A 19,755-nucleotide genomic window follows, 5' to 3' on the forward strand; every position below is an offset into this window, starting at 1 on the left:
ACAATTAGCGTTGAAAATGCCTGCAATACCAATTTAAAAGCTATAATAGTTGGTCTCTTTTGCTTACCCCTGCAGTCAGTCAGATGTATACAAATGTGTTTGGCTTGGTCAATATTGAATATTAAATGTTTTATTTAAAGTCATCGCTTGGACTGGCCATTAGCAGTGAGTGTGTAGTAAACAGAAAGTGGGCAACTACTTGCATAATAAGATGCTATGTAATGTCACATCACCGATTACAAATCTGCTTGTTTGCATAGTGCTTTGACTTACAAAAGTGTTCAAAATACAAACAGCATGGTTGACAAAGTCTCTATCCAGGTACACATTCATTGACCTATTTTCTAGCTGAAACATTGGTGAAAAATAGGATTTCGTGCAAGATCACCTTTAAAAAGTTGATAAAACTTACCTACCTAATTTTAACACTACATTTTTATGTGTAAAGCTAACAATATCTTTTAGCTCACCGAGTTTCTTTTTCCGGCTGACTTTTTTCTGCCCCACTGGTCAGCTTGTAGCCTGCCAAAGACAATGCCATTTTGCGGCACATTAATTTACATAAAATGCTTCATTGAGTGTGTGATGGTATTCTCGGTTACACAGAATGTGATTTTGATTGCCTGTTGACTTACTTGGAGTTGGAGCTTCTTTTCCACATTTAAGTGTGCTCAGAGCAAAGCACTCAGCCATCCAAGACAACACCTCGCCACAGTATTTGATCTGGATACAAATCCAGATGAAATGCAGTGTACCTAGTGCACATGTGTCAAAGTGGCGGCTTGGGGGCCAAATCTGGCCCGCCGCATCATTTTGTGTTGCCCAAAAAGTAAATCATGAGTACCAGCTTTCTGTTTTAGGATGAAATTAAAATGAAGAGTCTAGATTTATATTAAATGTCCTGATTTTCCCCCTTTTAAATCAATAATGGTCATTTTTAATCAATTTTCCCTGTGTTTTTAATTCAAAAATAATTTTGTAAAATCTGAAAATATATTAAAAAAAAAGCTAAAATAAACAGAATATTCGAGGCTTTTTAATCCAGTTCTTTTAATTCATTTAATTTAATTCATTTATAAATAAAAATTCTAAATATTATATCTAAAATGGTCCGGCCCACATAAGATCTAATTGGCATGAATGTGGCCCGCGAACCAAACTGAGTACGACACCCCTGACCTAGTGCATTACTCTCGGACAGGTTACTACATACATGACATATTTCAAGTCATGGGAAAAAAAATATTATAAATGACTAGTGAAGATTACAGTGTCGTCTGGTCATACCTGTGCCTCCATGGATAGAAGTCGTTTCTCTTGGTCCTTCACCCCACTGATTATCCTCAGCAAACTCTGGACCCTTCGTGGCAAACAAACAAAGTGAAAGGAGTGCTGCCACTCAGTCGATACATCATAACATTTGTCCATAAAGACACGTTTCTGGTCAGCAATACAGATACAAGTATTGTTGACCATCTTTATGAAGAAACAATGTATGTAATTATTATGCTTTACTGCTAAATTTATACATCACCCACACCCTATTTACAAGGTTAGAGCCAAGTCAGGGTTAATCATTCAAATCTGGTACAATAGAAACCTGAATATCGGTTTTATGTAATTATAGTTACATTATCTACAATAAGGAAATGACAATTATACTTTGAAGATGTACTCTTAAGCCTCTCTTCACTACTCTCCCAGTGTTGGCGTTCAAGTTTGACCAGGTAGTTCTCTTTCTGTACAGTCTCCCATGTTATCAGTCTCTGGTCAAGCTCAGGTGGTAGTGCTCGCTCTAACAATAAATACATATAAACAGTCACAAATATAAAAGCACAGGTCTCAGTGGCAAAATAAAAATTCAGAATTCACAGATGATTGTTACCAAGATGCTCCTGCTTGGGCTCAGACTGTTTGACATGACTGAGGAGAAGTTGAGAGAGGTGATTGATGATAATGAAAGGTGGAGCCAATGCTGGGCGGCTGTGATACTCCACAATCAGGTTGTACCTTTGGAACTTCCAGAAAATATCAGTGTTTCCCTGTACAACCTGGAATGTGTAACTACAGATCAGAAAACAGAAAAAAAAATCATATATTAGCATCAACATGGGTCTAAATTTGAGCTATTTTAGGTGTTCTAGAAGCTGCTGACAAACATCCACCCATATATTGCCACAATGTTTTTCATCTCCTGACCTAAACATGGCAATGAGTAAGTTGAGTAGAAGGACATTAGTCACAAGAAGAAAAATGACCAGAAGAAGGATCAGCAGCCAGTTGGCATAGATATTAGGACATGGTGGGCGTAAGCCTTTGATAATGTCCTCTGAGTCGTTGGTGCAGTTTATTTCAGGCATCCGAGCGGCTGTATCATAAAAGAAACAAATGGACAGAATTGTACATTATTGAACTAAAACTGGCTTTATTATGGACATAAATGAGCTACTTCACTCAAATGTTTGAATAAAATGAAGGAAAAGATTCATCCTTGAGTTCTTTACCATCTATTTCCTCTAAAGGAATTTGGCCAAAAATGTGCAGGTATGGGCGATACAGGGCTCTGCGAAACACCCAGTCAATGCGCGGGTCATTTGGGTGGAGAAGAGCTTGCGTAGCCACTCCGTATGCAATAAGCCACACACTCAGGAAGAAGAGGAAGAAAAAGACATCTTTCATCTGTAAAGAAAACCATTGGTCTTCTTAGGATATGAAAATCTTTCAAGTCTTTTATTTGAATCTAGGTTCGTCAGTCACTGAGTTCAAAATAAGCAATGTGATGGGTCAATGTGAGAGCCGGATAAAAAGAATTTTAAAATGACCCTGGAGTTTTTATTCATGAAGAACTGTGCTGCATCTATTCAAATGCAGCAAACATCCTGGGCATCCATATTTCTGATAGTAGATACTGTTATTAGGCTGAGCAGTATTCTCACCCAACTAGTTTTGGGTGGAATGGGGTCGAAAATATAGACATGTGCTGGATCAGTAAGCTGCACAGCAAAAATATTTTTAGTCGCAATCATGGCATTTTATGTTTAACAGCCCAAATATTAGTTTGCTCTATAGAGCAGATTTCAAAAAACTCTCATGTAGAATATACTATTTATATCAGTGGTTCTTAACCTGGGTTCGATCGAAACATAGTGGCCCGGTGGGTCGGTTTCAGGGGTTCGGTGGAGCCTCTGCCGCAGAGGACAAAACACATCAAATCATCATGTCTATACACGATAATATGCCCCGCTTTACCATGGCTGTCGGTGGTCAAAGACAAAAAAAAAAAACAACCCAGAAAACATATGTACCACATACTGGAGTAGTAGTCACAGACCCATTCACAACTATGAAAAAAAGTGTGACTTATAATCCGGAAAATACGGCACTTGTTAAAGCTACCCAACCAGATTGGCAAACAGGCTGCTATGTTAAATATTTGCATTTGTGTATTTTTAATCACCATTCTCTCCACAATGATGATCTTTGGTCCCAACTGCTTATGAATGGCGAAAATATGGATCAAGCGTAGTGTGAATACCATAAAGTCTATTGCTAGAACAGTCCTCCCTGCCTCATAGGTGTCACCAACCATCCTGCAATCCAAGCAAAATGTGTTATTTTTTCAAATTTCCTTTTTATACACTTTTATGGTCTATAGGTACTCTATGTATGTACTGCATTCTTTATTTACCTGCATGAAACGCCCACGACAAATAGACAGATGGCAACCATGTCACACTTGTTCCAGTTATCCTCTACATAAAGCTTAAACTTCTTTAATATATTCATTTCTTCATCTGAAAAGAAGCTCTGAAACATAAATATATATATATATTTAAAATATTTATTTATTAAATTATGATTCCAATAACAGTGCATGCACACACACACAAACACATACATACATATATAATTATGTTTTGGGAATTAGCCCATTATATTTTATCAAAAAGCATACAATATATGCAACAGGGGTGGCCAAGTGCATAACACATCGGCCTCACAGTTCAGGGGGTAAGGATTTGATTCCAGATTGGTCCTCACTGTTTGCAATTTGCATGTTCTCCCCAGGCTTGCGTGGGTTTTCTCTCCGTACTCTGGTTTCCTCCCACATGCCAAAAACATGCAGAGTAGGCTAGTTGTACACTTTAAATTGCCCCCAAGTATGAGTGTGAGTGGGAATGGTTGTCCGTCTCATGCCCTGCGATTGAATGACCCAATACCGGCCAGTAGTTAACTAGGATAGGCTCCAGCACCCTCTGCACCCCTTATGAGGATAAGCAATTCATAAGATGAATGAATACGGAACAAGAACTATTAAGAATATAGAAAAATACATTCATAAAACCGCATCTAATTCTCTAAACTTCACCTGACGTAGTTCTTCCAGCACTAAGGTGAAGACCCAGAAGTAGAGCATTATCTCAGGTGCTCCAGGACCAAGGGGAGGTGGTGGAAGAAAGTCCAGCAGCAGGACGTAGGTGAAGAGAAACAGGAAAGCAAAATACATGATGACGTTACCAAGGAACACAGTTACAGGAGCACTCCAAAATCGACGCCAGCGACGAAGTAAGTATCGCCACCACACGGATAAGCAACTCTGTTCTGTTGGGGTGCCAGGAGAGGAGTCCCTTGAAAAAAAATGACAAGGAAAATTTAGGTTTGTGAAGGATCAGCCTTAAATCCATTTGTACCATTGCATCATCACCATTCCCTATCATTCAGTCATTCATTCTCCAAAACTCTTTATCCTCATTAGGGTCGGGAGGGGTGCTGGAGCCTATCCCAGCTGACTCCGGGCCAGACACGGGGGACACCCTGAATTAGTGGCAGGCCGATTGCAAGGCACAAGGAGACGGAGAACCATGTATACTTACACCAATACCAAGAGGCAATTTCAAGTGTCCAATCAACCTACCATGCATGTTTTTGGAATGTGGGAGGAAACTGGAGTACTTGGAGAAAACCAACAAAGGCATGCAAACTCCATACAGGTGAGCCGACCTGGATTTGAACCGAGGACCCCAGAGCTGTGAGGCAGACACGCTAACGACTCTATCAAACACTTTTCTTTTTTTTTTATTATCAAATGAGAAGTTGCATGGGATACGCACGTGGAACACCTGTTCTATATAATAATGAAGTTTTATTTTTTAAGTTGAACGGGTGCATATTTCACAGATTTTGCAATTAGAGATTGACCATTCAAAATGTATTTCACTGTATGGTTGTTTGTCTATTACTGCCCTAATATAAATTATGAGTTTCCACACAACAGCATTATAGAAATCTTACAAGGGGCCTTCTTCATCTGTTAAAAGTAAGACCTTCTCCGTGTCCAAATGATCCAGTTCCAAAAATGGTTCTTCACCATTCCGTGTATCCAGCTCATCATCACTAAAGATAATACACAGTAATAACCCACAAAATATATATTGCAGTAGAACAAAACTATGAAATAGAAATGATCTCACCAGAACTTTATAAGGTGAGTCCAAATCAGAGGTGGACAAAAAAAAGACACGACAAGCTTGGAGATGGCTGTGTCTGTTTTCATTGATCCCCACCAAATCTTTGTCAGAAGAGCCTGGAAAAAAATACATTAGTGGATGAAATTATTCGATATGTAAACAAACAAAGGTTTTACATTCAAAGGTCAAGGCTTTGTGAATTATTCCACAGGGTGGCAGTGTATCCTTTATGAGAATATGCGCTTTGCAATCTGCTCCCACAGTCGGAGTGTGGAGAATTATCCTAGTTAAAATGCTAATTAACACCATCAATCAAATTATACTACAGTACAAGGTTTGTGGACCAGTTCCCAATTCATAGGTCTGCTTATGCAATGTAATTACTTAATGAGCACCCATTCCTTTGCCTCGGGCACCTTGTATCAGGTCAAAACATAAAATATTTATCAGATTCATGGTCCCACGTGTCAGTAAAAAATATATTTATATATTATCATTGGAAGGGCAAGTTATTTTTTCTCTCCAACCATCTATCCATTTTCTTTACTACTTTGCATTTGTATTCATTAGGATGCTTTACCAATTGATTTTGTTGTGGCATTGAGACTTGCACACAAGTACCGTTGTAAAGAAAGTATGTATTCATTTTCAAATACATAAGGACAATTGAAAAACTTCACTAAACCAAACAGAAAGATTAACGCCGCCTACAAATGAATTGAAAATAAATACTTGAGTAAACCATAGCAAACTGTTGAAAATACAAAGATACTTGATTCTATGCCCAGCCAAACAAAATGTACCATGTCGTTGTTACTAAGAAAAATCAATTCAATTTTCATCTCAGCAAAAAATTACATGGAGGGATTGAGAGAGAAAGAACTAGAGGTGGGGAAAAAAAAACAATCTAATTGAAGGGAAATTGTTCAGCTACCTGCACTCCATCGTGGGCAAAGAATGACTTGGCATCAGCCTCGGTTGCCAGGTTGAGTACTGTAGATCTGCTCCAACATTGTGTTCTCCTTACTAACAATGCATAAGCCCTGTCTTCACAGTTGGAGTAGCACTCTCCAAAAACATCTATTCGCAGGATAACACAAGGAGTACATGACAAACAGCCATTTTATTAGGTCAGAGGAGTAAATCCATCAGTGTCTCTGATTAGCTTTCTCACTTCTGATCCTACAGACAGCCTGATGCCCAATGACATACTCACCAAGGGCAAACTGTTCGTACTTGGCCTCTTTCATGCTACGGGCAGACTCAGCCTCAGATTCAAGTCTTGCCATCTCTTTCAGAATTTTGCATCCTGCCAATGCCGCTGCAACTGCCTCAGGGCCCTGAACAAATGAAAAAATCATAAGTATGAATCTAACTTTTTAATATCCGCATACAGCTGGGTATGCTGATTTTCTTGTACATGCTTATCCATTAACTGATTATTGTGCTATCAAGTAGTGTGGTGTGAAATTCAGACTCACGATCTGTGATTATTTTATGTGAATAACTGAGCAGATAGCTCACATGTACTCTAATCTAAGTTTGAACATTTCCTTCTTAAACTAAACTATAGCAGTCACCATGATGTGCTTTGCAAGTGGTTAAAACAGACATGGGCAAACTATGGCCCGCGGGCCTCATCCGGCCCACAAGGCGTTTTAACCCGGCCCGTCGACACTGTCCAAATAATGTTTTTTTTTTAATCCCCAAGATGGCGCCGTCATGCGCAATCCAGTGGCATTAGCTCTATCCACTCTTATTTGTTTTTCGTGTTTTACAGCCCCTCTATCTTTTTTAAATTACATGTTACTATTTCTTAATACATTCCTTTTTACTTTTGTACTTTATACTTTTTACTTTAATGATGAGTGATGAGTATGTTAATACTTTAGTCCTTTTTTTCTGTTTATGTTCCATATGTACTGTTAACTGATGCCGTTTTTTATATGTATCGTATCTTGTGCTGACCCGGCCCATCTGTCAAATTTTTAAAGTTAATGTGGCCCCCGGGTCGAAAAGTTTGCCCACCCCTGGGTTAAAACCTTATCTAAATTGCAATTCCAACCATAGCCAGATTGCTACACAAGCACTGCACTGCGAAAAGCATTGCAGCATTGCTGTAAAAGGTTAAAACAAAAAGTCAGTGTTTATGTTATCATCCCTGTGTTACAAAGGTAGTGAAAACAACATTTAAACCACTTAAGTTTAAAGCTGACACTACCAGCCACATTCTGGAATCCCATAAAAAATGCTAGTGAAAAGTGGTACACAGTAGAGCTGTGCACAAATTGGTGGTGACTTGAATTGACATTCCAGTGGGCATGAAAAGCAATCAGTGAATGCAACATTTCTAACTTGAATCAAAACAAAACAAATGTTGTATTGTTCCTTGAATTGGGAATTGCTCCAAAGCAATATGGAGTGCCTTTAAACATACAGGTGTTGTTTGTTGGTTGGCACAATGCACAGGGAAGGATCAAGGCAAATATTTATGTGGTGGGGTGAGGCCAGCAGAAACCATTTGAGGGGTGGCAAATGATCGTATAATACATTATGAATTCTGAATGATAGTAGACAGCAAATAATATTTGTGAGTCCCAATGATGAAAAAAAACATCACTCACAAGACGGTATAAACACCTATTATATATTAAAAAGACATTCTGGTATGGTTCCAAAATGTTTTTACCTCCTTTTATTCTCCTTTTTCCTTTGTAAACTTCTCAACACATCTCATGTACAAAAATAAACACTAACATTGAGAATAAATATTATATTCCCTAATGGAAATTGTGTTATTGTTCTGGTGTTTTGCTTATCATGCTTCACTGTTTCAAAGTTGGCTGGAGAAGAGGTGCATGAAATGTGAAAATGAAATATCATACACACATAACTTGATATTTAATCATTTCTACGTTAGATCATATTTTACATGAACATACTCAGAATACTTAGTCGTTTACAAAGGGGGGAAATTGAGTACTGTCCTTTAAATCATCCATTGTAGCATGTTATATTTATGTAACATATGCGTATTGGAAAGTTTTGTTGCATGGGCTCACATTACATTTGCACATGTAAGAGATGCAGTATTTGCATAATTTCAGGGTAATTACAATATATTAAAGCTTATAACTTGCGAGATACAATAAACATTCTGAATTGTGCCATTATGTCTATGATGTGACCATAAGGTGGCCAAAATATTCGCACGTTGAATGAAATTACCATACATTGAGGTAATGTGAGAAATATATGCAGGAAAGGGGCACACGGGGGTGACAATTGAAAGGATTGCAGTCCGGTAATTGGTTTGCTGAATCCAGGGAAGAGGTAATAACACAATCAAAGTGTACCTTAAAAGATGCAGAAAACAAAGTTGTTCTATTATTAATTGGTGTCATTCTAATTATCCATAAATCTAAATTCAGATGTCTGAGAATGTTTCCCATCAACATCAATTCTGAAGCATGACCTTCTTGCCAGAGGTATAAAAGCTTTAAGTCCTTGATAAAGATGATGTTTCAATAGCAGTGCCATTTTCTGATGGTGGGTTTTTTTGTGCACTTGTACAATGCTAAACCACACACAAACAAACTATATGTGCCAAAATAATTTCTTGACATAATTAATATTCACTTTTTAATGTTGTTCTTTACTGGACACATGTTTGCACAACCACATGATGAAAATTAATTGACAAGACATACCATGGCCCAAAAGTAGTTAGCCATCTGCTGTCGGTTCTGAAGGACAGCCCAGAGGAAAAGGTCCCTCCAAGGATGTTGGCAACGTTCTTCCATTTCGGCTAGGTTCTTCTGGCTCTGGAACAGTCGGCCTTTTGCTGGCTTCTCCTGGATTGCACAGACAACCCAGTTTTATAATGATTGCACCAAAAATACAACACTCATGTTTAGCGTCCCCTACCCTATCACCCTTCAAAATATATATTTTTTCTTTCTGTGTACACATGGTATATGTGGCAAGAGCATAAAGCACAGTAATATTATCTTAGTGATTTGTTTATCATGTTTTTCAAAGAGATGTTTTACCAATTAGCCTTTTTTCACTGTGTTGTATCTTTTTTTTCAGTGATAATCCCAAAAGGTCATGTAAAATGGAGGTCAATATTAATAACCAAATAACAAGAATGCCAAGAACAAGCCTGCAAAATTTGAAGAGGAAAACAACCTAAACATACATAATAAGGCTTCAAAATTGATTTTATGTTTTATTTATTACTTTATATTTATTTATTACTATTTTAATTTAATTTAATGTATTACTATTAATTTATTTATTGATTTTATCTTGCGTTTTTAACATAAACCTGCACAAGGGACTAGACAGAAGACGAGACGGAAATTCGCCTTTGGATATAATGCATATTTACAAAAAAATGACACATAAACGTAAACTTAGGTAAATAATACTATATCATTAAGTGTAGATCATTGTAGGTGTGCCCTCGTTAAAGTACAGACTGTCTATAAGGAACCCCTATATGTTGTTACATTGAAAAATGTATGTGTTTTGACTTGGAGGTTTTCTGTCTATTCCAGCAGTGTCCTAAATATTCCATAAAGGAATATCCACAGGGGGTGCAAGATTTCATATCTACCAAACAAGACGACACCTTTTCACCACTCTGGAAGGTGATAAATCTAATCAATTAGTTGCAGGCAAGTGCTGCTTGTTTTAGCAGAAACGCCATTGGTTAAACTGTCTGTACAAGAATCATTGAACAAAAAAAAAAAACAGGACTGAAAACAGCCTTTGAGTTTCAATTTGAAAAGTCCTGGTTCATGTCAGTGAAGTTTTGAGAGCACGTATTCGATCAAAATCTTTCTGTCGGCCACCTTTTCACTCCCACCTCCAGGCCAAAAGGCATTTGATGAGAAGATGTTATTTAAGTTTTCTCTACTAGTAAACTCATGTCCACCGTGTAGCCAATTTCAACGTTATCTCTAAAGGATAAAATGGAATCAGATCTTTTGGATACCTCTAAAACTAATGCCAGATATCAAGTGGGCCCTTGTTGGAATTGTAGCCAACTGTAACAGATGTACTGTCGGCCCCTACTGCACGATTTACCACTTCCCTGAGGGACTGACTGTATGGTGGTACCGCATTAGGGGCTCGTGACTTGCCATCTGCTTTGCCTTGCTTCATTACACAAATGCATTAATTAATATAGCACAAAACACATAGAAACCCTAGTGGTCCGGCAGATGAGTGCTTAGTGTGTGGGCCTCAAAGTTCTGGGGTTCTTGGTTCAAATCCAGGTGGGTCCTCCTGTCTGGGTGGAGTTTGTTCCCCCCGGCATGGTAGGCGGATTGGACACTATAAATCAGGGGTGTCCAACTCGGGTTGGTTCGGGGGCTGCATTGACGTCAACTCCATTTCATGTGGGCCGGACCATTTTAGATCTAATATTTATACTTTTTTGTTTTAATTGGATTAAAAGAACTGGATCGAAAGCCCGAAATAGTCTGTTTTTATAGCTCTAAAACAATGTTTATTTTAGCATGGTAGGCGGATTGGACACTATAAATCAGGGGTGTCCAACTCGGGTTGGTTCGGGGGCTGCATTGACGTCAACTCCATTTCATGTGGGCCGGACCATTTTAGATCTAATATTTATACTTTTTTGTTTTAATTGGATTAAAAGAACTGGATCGAAAGCCCGAAATAGTCTGTTTTTATAGCTCTAAAACAATGTTTATTTCAGCTTTTTTTCTTAGTAATGTGATCGGCTGGCCACCGATTCAGGGTATTGCAAAAACGCAATGCTGACGATTTTTTTTTACAATAGGTGTTCTCATTTGTAGGTATAACTTTGTAGAAATTTTAAATCAGGACGTTTCAATTGTACCAAATAGCCACAAATGGTGGCAAGTCATTGTATAGTAGGAGGGGCGGGCCAGAAGTGCAGGCATTTTTTACTGTCAGGAAAATAAAAAATAGTTTTTTTTACTACACATCTGCACCGTTCTCCCCCTGTGCACGTTTTCAGCATTCATCTTCCAACATACAGAATGTTATGTGTTGTGACTAATGTTATGTGAAAAATGACATTCCAGGATCTTTAAGACAAAAATAGATCACTCACTGTGGGAATCTTTTGGTAAAAGCCTTTGCAGGAGTCATGAAGAAAGTCTTTGAGAACTTTAGCGACCTCATAAAGAGTGAAACGGGGCTTCCGCTCTTCATGTTCGGACGTGTGCTGCCCAGGAGGCCCAGATGCCCTTGCAGTACCAAGCAGGCGCTGCTTTTCCTCATATTTTTTTAGAAGTAGGTTATGCAAGAGGCTCTTCTCTGAAACGGACCAGTAAAGCTCTTGTAGACGTCCATAGGTGAGGAACTCGCCCAGGTTAACGCCATTGTCGACAAAAAGGCGTACAAAGTCTGGTTTGTCATTGACAAGTGCGTCCATCATCATCTCTTCTAAGTCGCACGCCTGTACAGACCATGTTTGAGTTGTGGTGATGAAGGTTTATAGAATATTGGTGGGAGATAATAGGAAAAATGAACATAGCAGTTTAAATAAGTCATATATAGACAACACTAATTTTTTCCACCTCTTGCCCTAAAAAGGGAGAGTGCTGGAAAAAAAATGGATGGCTAAATTACTTTGTATTGCTCACCTTCCATTCAACATCTCCGTTGAAGATTTCACTCTTGGCAATGTCCACTCGGTTCCAGGCAACAGCCAGCTTCAATTCATCAAGAAAATCCTGGGCTTCTTGACTTTGACTCTTACAAGCTAGTAAACACACACACAAAATATCAAAAGTGGTATAATCTATGAATCTTCCTTTTTAATAATCACCTTTGCCATAGAAAGATCATTCATTACCTTTGACAAGAGCTTTGAGGATGACAGTGTCCAGCTCAGAGCTTTCAGTTTCAGGGTCATGGACAGTGAGCAGATGTCCATGATCCATTATTTTCTGGATCTGATTGGTGAAACACAGAAATATATGCAGCTTACGTATTGAAACATTATGAGTAGACAATTTCAGTTTGATGAACCCGTCCCCAAAAATGAAATGTAATATTTTTCTGTCTCTCTCAATCTTTTTTTTATTAACTGGGGCATTACGTACACATTTAGATAAAGCGAATCCCATTTTAGCAGCACTCATTCCCATGCGTCCTATTTTACAGGCAATGTGCAAAGCCTCTTGACATTCATAACTGTATGCCCGCCTCCATGCTCAACACATAACCCTCACCAGCTTGACCCAGTTTGTTATGTCCGTGCTGTGGTAGGCGTTTGAAAAGGTATCCAGCAACAACTCATGAACGCTGTCTGTATCCCAGCAGCCCCTATTCATGAGAGTGACGAGGATGTCAGCCACTCCTCCTGAGCCCGCCAGAATAAGCCATGGTGTTGCATTGCCAATGCCTTTACACATCCGCTGCGGGAAATGATAACATGTTCATTCACAACACCATTGTAAACTTGTAATTCAGCCCACCTCTTCCAAAAAGCGTGAGCACATATTATGAATGGTTCATGACTCTCAGTTGAATATTTACTTTCAATTAATTCGGGCATAATAAATATCATCAAAAGAGTGGATTAGCCACCTGCTGCATTCAGCTTCATTTGATGGGCTGACTAAAATCTACTTTAAAGCCTAATTTTCAGAATCTTTGTCTTATCAGACCAACCTTCAATATTGGAGGTTCACCATGCACCAATAGACAGAGAACAGGTATCTCAAAACTTCCTGCACCTTTGAAAGAAGTCACAAAATTATTCATGAATATCTTCAGAATGAACTGTGTCAAAATCTTCTTAAGATATAATGTTCCCATAGGGAAGGCATCTGCAGTGCCTTTATCAATAGAAATAAGATATTGCAGTTGTGTATTTGTTTGCCAATGTTATTCCTCTCATGAGTTTACCTCCGTAGCCTGTACGCTGAAGAGAGATGTGTTTGAGCAGCTTCACTCTTATTTCACTTGTGGTTCCGGGTATGTTTGGATCTTCCTCCACAAGTACAAAGTGAGAGTGGTGGCTGTCCAGAGAATAGACTGACCCATGCGGCAGGTCTTGTGGCTTGTACACGGCTGGCACACCCAACTTTAGGAGATGAAATCAAAAACAGTATTTCAACATTCACTCAGATATTTTTGTCCAGTTTTTTTCTTTTTCTTAGCAGTATATATGTTGTATGTAAGAAACCTTGGTGCCGAGTAGTGCCTCTCGGTTGTGGATCATGTTCCATGGAGCAATGCCAATGGCCACCACCCGAACTTTTGCAGATGTGCTAGCCAAGGAGTGGTCGCGTACAGCCTGACCCAAGTGCTTAGTGATGCCAAATCGAAGGCCATTGGTCAAAATCCATGCTCCTGGATCACAGAAAGATTCAGATCATTTTTGGGCTTTAAACCACCACTTTACGGATATTTTTTTAGTTTATGTTTTTGTACAGACTAATGAACTGCATTTCTTTTGGTGTATCAAGCCTGTAAAACAATCAAAAGAACTTTCCCCATATGTTCCAGTGTGGCTTAAGAATCAACAAATTCAGTTCCCCTTTAAAATTGAGTGGGTACGGCTTATGCTCGGGAGCGCCTTGTAGTCCTATTTTTAAAAATATTTTAATATAGTCATTTGTTTCTTTTTATATTATTTATGTAACTAATTAAACACAGCTTGAACATGATCAAAAAAGTTCTGAATGAACAAAAACTGCACATGCTCTGAAAGTCGCCTGCTCTCTTTAAACTCACACAAGATTTGTCACAGTTATTTTCAAATAGCGCTGTGACTTTGAGAGTGAAGTTCGACTTTGTGTCTAGCCATCCGTGGCTGCGAGGCAGCCTGTAGAATGCATACAGACAAAGAGAGTACATCGACTGCGTACTTGGAGTTGGAAAGAATGGCAACATTTATAATGATTCAGCAAGTTTGAAAGTTCTGGAAGAAAAAAAACTGTGTTCACCACCAATCAGTCTGACTCATTAGACCACGGTAAAATATGTATGTAGCCTATAAACACATACTCATGCACCCTCCATCACACACACACACACACACACACACACACACACACACACACACACACACACACACACACACACACACACACACACACACACACACACACACACACACACACACACACACACACACACACACACACACACACACACACACACACACACACACACACACACACCCCCACCCACCCACCCACACACACACACACACCACACACACACACACACACACTCAGACACAATTATCTGTTACATTTATCCTTGTCAGGTTCTCGGGGTGCTGGAGCCTATAATTAACCACTAAACTACCAGTAACTTCCCTTTATTTAAATAGAGAAACAAAAAATACAGCTATTCCTGTTTTATCCTTTTTTGCTTCCTACTCCTCTTCGAATACATACATATCATTTCCTGATTTTTTTTTCAGAAGTACAATTAGTCACAGGTTTGATAATCACATTTTGTGCACTGAATTCATTTGTCTATATATACTCTTCTCATATGCACAACAACAATTGGAACGCATACTCGATATATATTTTCTTAATTACAAATTTGTTTGCACCGGTATTTGAGCTCATTAGGTAGAGGCATTTTCTATATTATTGATATGAGAGAAGCTGGCAAATCACTCATGACCAGATTAAATGTGATTAAGTCATTAATTATCTGCAATTTGGTGCCTCTACAGACGTCAGACTTAAATCTTTTTTAGAAGCGTCTCATACCTGTGCTTTGTGCAGCTTTCACAAGACCTTTTCTGAGGATGTCTCTGAGCCAAGGCTTCATCTGAACCAGCTCATCTCCTCCCACAAGTGCAACTACCAGATGTGGAGGCGCTAATCCCCATTTCTCTGTCAGCATCTGGAAGATTTGCGCTGGGTCGGTATTGCTCTGCACCCTCATAAACTGGAATACAAGCAAAGAGTAAAAATAATCAAGACAGTGAATTCCCCAACTGTTGATTATGTTGGCTACCTTTCCTTTAGTCTTGGAGGTCCCAATGAAGTCAATCTCCCCAACTCTTCCAGCTGGCCAATAAATCCTCCTTCTTTTCTGGTCCTTATTAACATTCTGCAGAGTGTGATCATCAATGGAACAGCAGGAACACTCCTGGAGGACACTGAATGCGAAAGGCCAAAGGTTTGCCACTCAAACTCTAAAGAAATGACTATTGTTAGGAGATAATTTAAATTGTTGCATTATTTTTAATCGCTAAAATACCACTGAAATGGCACATAATTTAAAGGTGAACTCAAGATTCCTTGGTCTTGCCAATCACCAGTATTATGTCAAGTAAGGTTTATTTATGAAGCCTTCAATTATAGGGATCAACATTCGTTCCTGAGCTAAAGCACATTCAGGCATGGCACACTCAAAGAAACCCAATTTGGGGTCGGCACCATAAGAAGGGAACACAGATGGAAGGATGATTTAGCACTTTTTGATTGCAGTATTTCCAAGTTATGAGTGAATTTATCTATTACACATATATTGTGGCTTGGAATTTAGCAATGGTCTTAATTGGTATTATCCATCCACAAGTTTTCTCTACTACTTGTCCCATCATAAGAAATTAGAGATGGATCGCAAGATGAGAAGACACACCGGTGCTCCGCTGACCATTCCAGAAAGTTCCCACATCGCTGGCATTTTGCCTGCGGCTGTAGCGCCTATAAACAAGCAAACATGACATGATTACATGACCCTTTGTAGCCAAATATGACTCATTCATCAACCCTTTCACATATGTTCTTAGAGGCATTTGTGGTCAATGCAAAACTAGCAACATTTTCATACTCGCTTCAGATGCAAAGCAGCTCTTGTGTTTAAACCTGAAATTCACCACCACACCTGACGGTTGGAAGTCAAAAGTGTTTAAATCCAATCCCTCTGATGAATTTTTAAAAAAGTGTTCAGCTATGTAATAAATGTTGCCTTTCATTTCCAATTAACAGTGCTATCTCCGTAGTTCTCATTGTCTCATTTAAGTGAAATGAATATTAAGATCCATTTGGCTAAGTCTTATTTACATTTCTTGTGAAAATTATTTGAAAACCACCCTGGGGTTCTAGAATCAATTAGTGAGTTTTAGTAGCTCAAGGGTACATAAAGGGGTATGAGTAAATTTGCTTTTGTTACTTGCTCAAAGGTACAGAAGCATGCAGTCTTGACAAGGTGTTTGAGTTAAGGGAAAAAGACCATTGAACAAGCAAATGATATGATTTGCATGCTACCATAGGGGACTAAGCACATTAGCTCTGTGAAACATGCATAGCAAACCTGTTTTGCACAGCATTTTAAATAAAAAAAGGGCATTCCTCAACATTTTATCCTAACAAGTCACTCAATAATGTGTAATGTTTCAATGACTACAATATCATGACCAATCCCTCAATATAATGTGAAATTTACAAATTTCATCCAACATTGTACATTTATATGAACAGCTCAATTCATTTTAGTGTGGGTGACATTCACAAAGTTACTATTTGCTACTTTATTCATTCTTGTGGTTTTGATTGGCAATCCAAATGGAAATTAGTCACACCCGACTATCTATCTACAATTGCTGGCAAATTAACTGATGTGAAGTAACTGAGACTTTATGTGAAAATAATTTTCAGATAATAAAACAAGAGACCCAAAAGAGCTGTACTTGCCAGAAGATTGTCTTGTCTGCCGAGCATCTCTTTATAATCCGTTTCTGCTTATGGAGACCTGAAAAGTCCTCGAAGCTTACCACACAAAGCTTGAGTGAGACTCCTGGAAGTGTATTACGAATTCATTGCTGCTATGAACAACAACACAATTCATTTGCATACTTCTCAGCCAAATACAAGACTTGAGGACACGGACACAACCAAATCTCCATGAAATTACTATATCAGATGCATTCACAGGCCTTCTATTGCAGCAATCTTCAGCTAACTCATTGCATTACTGCCTTCATTTTTGTTTTCAGTGAGTGAAAACCATACCACTTAATGGGTTATGATCAGGTGAATTTTCTCGTTTTATAAGACTAGACAAAAATAATCTAAAATAAGATTCTTAAACGGTGAAATAATAGTTCAGGAGCTGCATATCTAGTTATTTCCACATAACCACCAGAGGTATACTTTGCTATACTATATACTGTAATGCCCCTTTTCCAAAGCATGTAAATAACTACAACTACATCAACAAAAGAAAGGAAAAATAAACTAAAACGTTGAGACAGCTCTTTTTAAAATAATGAGCTGGCCAGTTATTCTTGGATGAACTCATCTGAATTTGTATTCCTTAATATACATTTTAATTTTAACAAAAGCCCAAGGTCATTACTAGAGTCGTTACAATGGTGTCACATTGCATAATTTTGCGCACACGAAAGAACTGAGTAAACAATCAGGATGGGAAATATTGGAATTAGATATTAAAAAAAATCCTAAATAACAGTAGCCAAGAAAGGTAGAGCCTCAAGGCTTAACAAATTCAATTTAGATTTTAGAGTGTCCAACCAGCCTACCATGCATGTTTTTGGGTGGTGGGAGGAAACCGGAGTACCTGGAGAAAACCCACACAAGTCCAGAGAGACTCTACACATGAAGGTCATAACCCATCGGGTATGGAACCATCAATCTCAGAACTGTGAGGTGGACGTGCAAACCACTTTTCCAAAGAACAAATGACAAAATGTGGTGCAGTGATTGCAATGAATTATTCAGATCGTTTGTTTGTTGCAGTTTCTGAAATAAAAAGGTTTCTTTATCTGCAAATTTATGTTTTGAAGCACCTGCAGCAACCAAGAGTTCAAACAGTGGGATGCCTGAGTGAAAAGTCTTTTAAAATATGTGTGGCTTTGATCAACAGTCTATAATATGCAATCTCTTCCATAGAATGCAATGGGCAACTGATTATATTCTGTGCTTCATTTATGACCCTCTCCATGGTTTTATCATCAGCTACTCATCTCTTCACATACCAAACATTATTGTTGCCCAGTACATCAGGATGCTCTCAATGGTTGTAAGAATCATGTAAATAAGAAAATTAATTATCATACATTTGCTCTGCAGCGAAGACAAGCTCTGCAATGAAGAGCACTTTGCTTCCCATAATAAAGATTAGATTTACTTCATTGAGGAAATTAATAAAATATGCTTTGCTTAAATAATTATTGAGAATAGCATGCATCATGGAGACATTGTTAGAAAGCTCAAGTTCATAACAATCTTCCACAGCGACGGCCTGAGGAATTTAAAAACATGTCTTATGTCTTAGCCAATTGAGAAGCCAAAATGTTTTGTGTGCCTTGCTGCTGCACAATACACATGTATTGCAAATTCCACTCACATACAAATGGATCGACAACCAAACACAAAAAATTTAAGCCTCCAAACTGCTTCTGCTCACCCCCAAATTTATTGTTTTGGACACCATTTAAAAGGGGGCATTCTAAGAATAAAAGAGTCAGAACTGTGTCTTCTCTCTTATTTTGCATGTTTAAAGGGATGTCTAAATGACAAACCTGACAATAGTGTAGTGGCAAAACAGAGCAACAGTTTCAGACATTTTTCATTTAGGAATCCCCAGGAAATTTAGTTGCTGCTGTGCCTTCTTTACAGCAGCTTTAGCGTTACGTCAGCCAATCAGAGATGAGGGTTCCCAGAAATTTGTGTACCCACTCTACACATTTCCTGTCAATGGAAGAGGACAAGGGTTTGGTTTTACTTTTCCTACAATCTATTAGGAGCTCTTTGTTTTTGTTTGTGATGAGACTCAGTTGCATTCAAAGTAAATTTGAAATGTCCAATTCCGCAAACCATACCGACACACCTTGATCCTCCTCCTCTTCAGCTGTGCCAGCCTTTTTCCACTACACAGAATGTCTGAAACTGTGTGTAATAAAATGTTAGGGCATCAAGTATTCTAAATCTTTGCTGTGTAAACCTTTACCACGATATTAAAAATATGAAATGGTAAAGGCCAACGAACACCCACCTTGACACAAGCACACTTCCAAATGTTTGGTTTTCCGCTCAAAAGAATTTTGCCAGAGAGCTGCACAAAGACCACAAAGAAGAGTGTACCATCCATCTATTTCACCGACAAATAAGCATTTGTATTTGCTCAATCCTCAGGAACCTTGTTTGATCTTGGTTTCTTTCACAACCAAAGTCCCCATTTTACACATGTGCCAAAACCCATCAAATTCTTTTCTTTACTTTTTTAGTTGTTCTTAATTGTTACGTCATTGTCCCAGTGGTAAAGAAATGAAACACAC

At 38.4% G+C, this 19,755-nt stretch overlaps 1 protein-coding gene across 1 annotated transcript; it reads right to left on the minus strand.

Annotated features, from left to right (window-relative positions):
- Positions 1-24: 24 nt before the first annotated feature.
- trpm5 (transient receptor potential cation channel, subfamily M, member 5) lies at positions 25-19,656 on the minus strand. Its single transcript, XM_077713060.1, has 31 exons — positions 19,617-19,656; positions 19,473-19,532; positions 19,308-19,366; positions 18,535-18,719; positions 18,036-18,067; positions 17,146-17,252; positions 16,095-16,159; positions 15,465-15,609; positions 15,215-15,395; positions 13,666-13,832; positions 13,386-13,563; positions 13,149-13,213; positions 12,707-12,892; positions 12,328-12,427; positions 12,116-12,234; positions 11,581-11,928; positions 9,179-9,322; positions 6,685-6,808; positions 6,403-6,548; positions 5,472-5,584; positions 5,293-5,394; positions 4,370-4,628; positions 3,689-3,807; positions 3,458-3,590; positions 2,505-2,679; positions 2,200-2,368; positions 1,886-2,064; positions 1,663-1,795; positions 1,288-1,360; positions 636-723; positions 25-522 (listed from the first exon to the last, which is right to left on the minus strand). The coding sequence occupies exons 1-31, from the start codon at positions 19,654-19,656 to the stop codon at positions 467-469; spliced, it is 4,050 nt and encodes a 1,349-aa protein (XP_077569186.1). The 3' UTR covers positions 25-466.
- Between the last annotated feature and the right edge of the window lie 99 nt (positions 19,657-19,755).

This window comes from Stigmatopora nigra, chromosome 3, assembly GCF_051989575.1.
Source record: "Stigmatopora nigra isolate UIUO_SnigA chromosome 3, RoL_Snig_1.1, whole genome shotgun sequence".
Classification (NCBI taxonomy): domain Eukaryota; kingdom Metazoa; phylum Chordata; class Actinopteri; order Syngnathiformes; family Syngnathidae; genus Stigmatopora; species Stigmatopora nigra.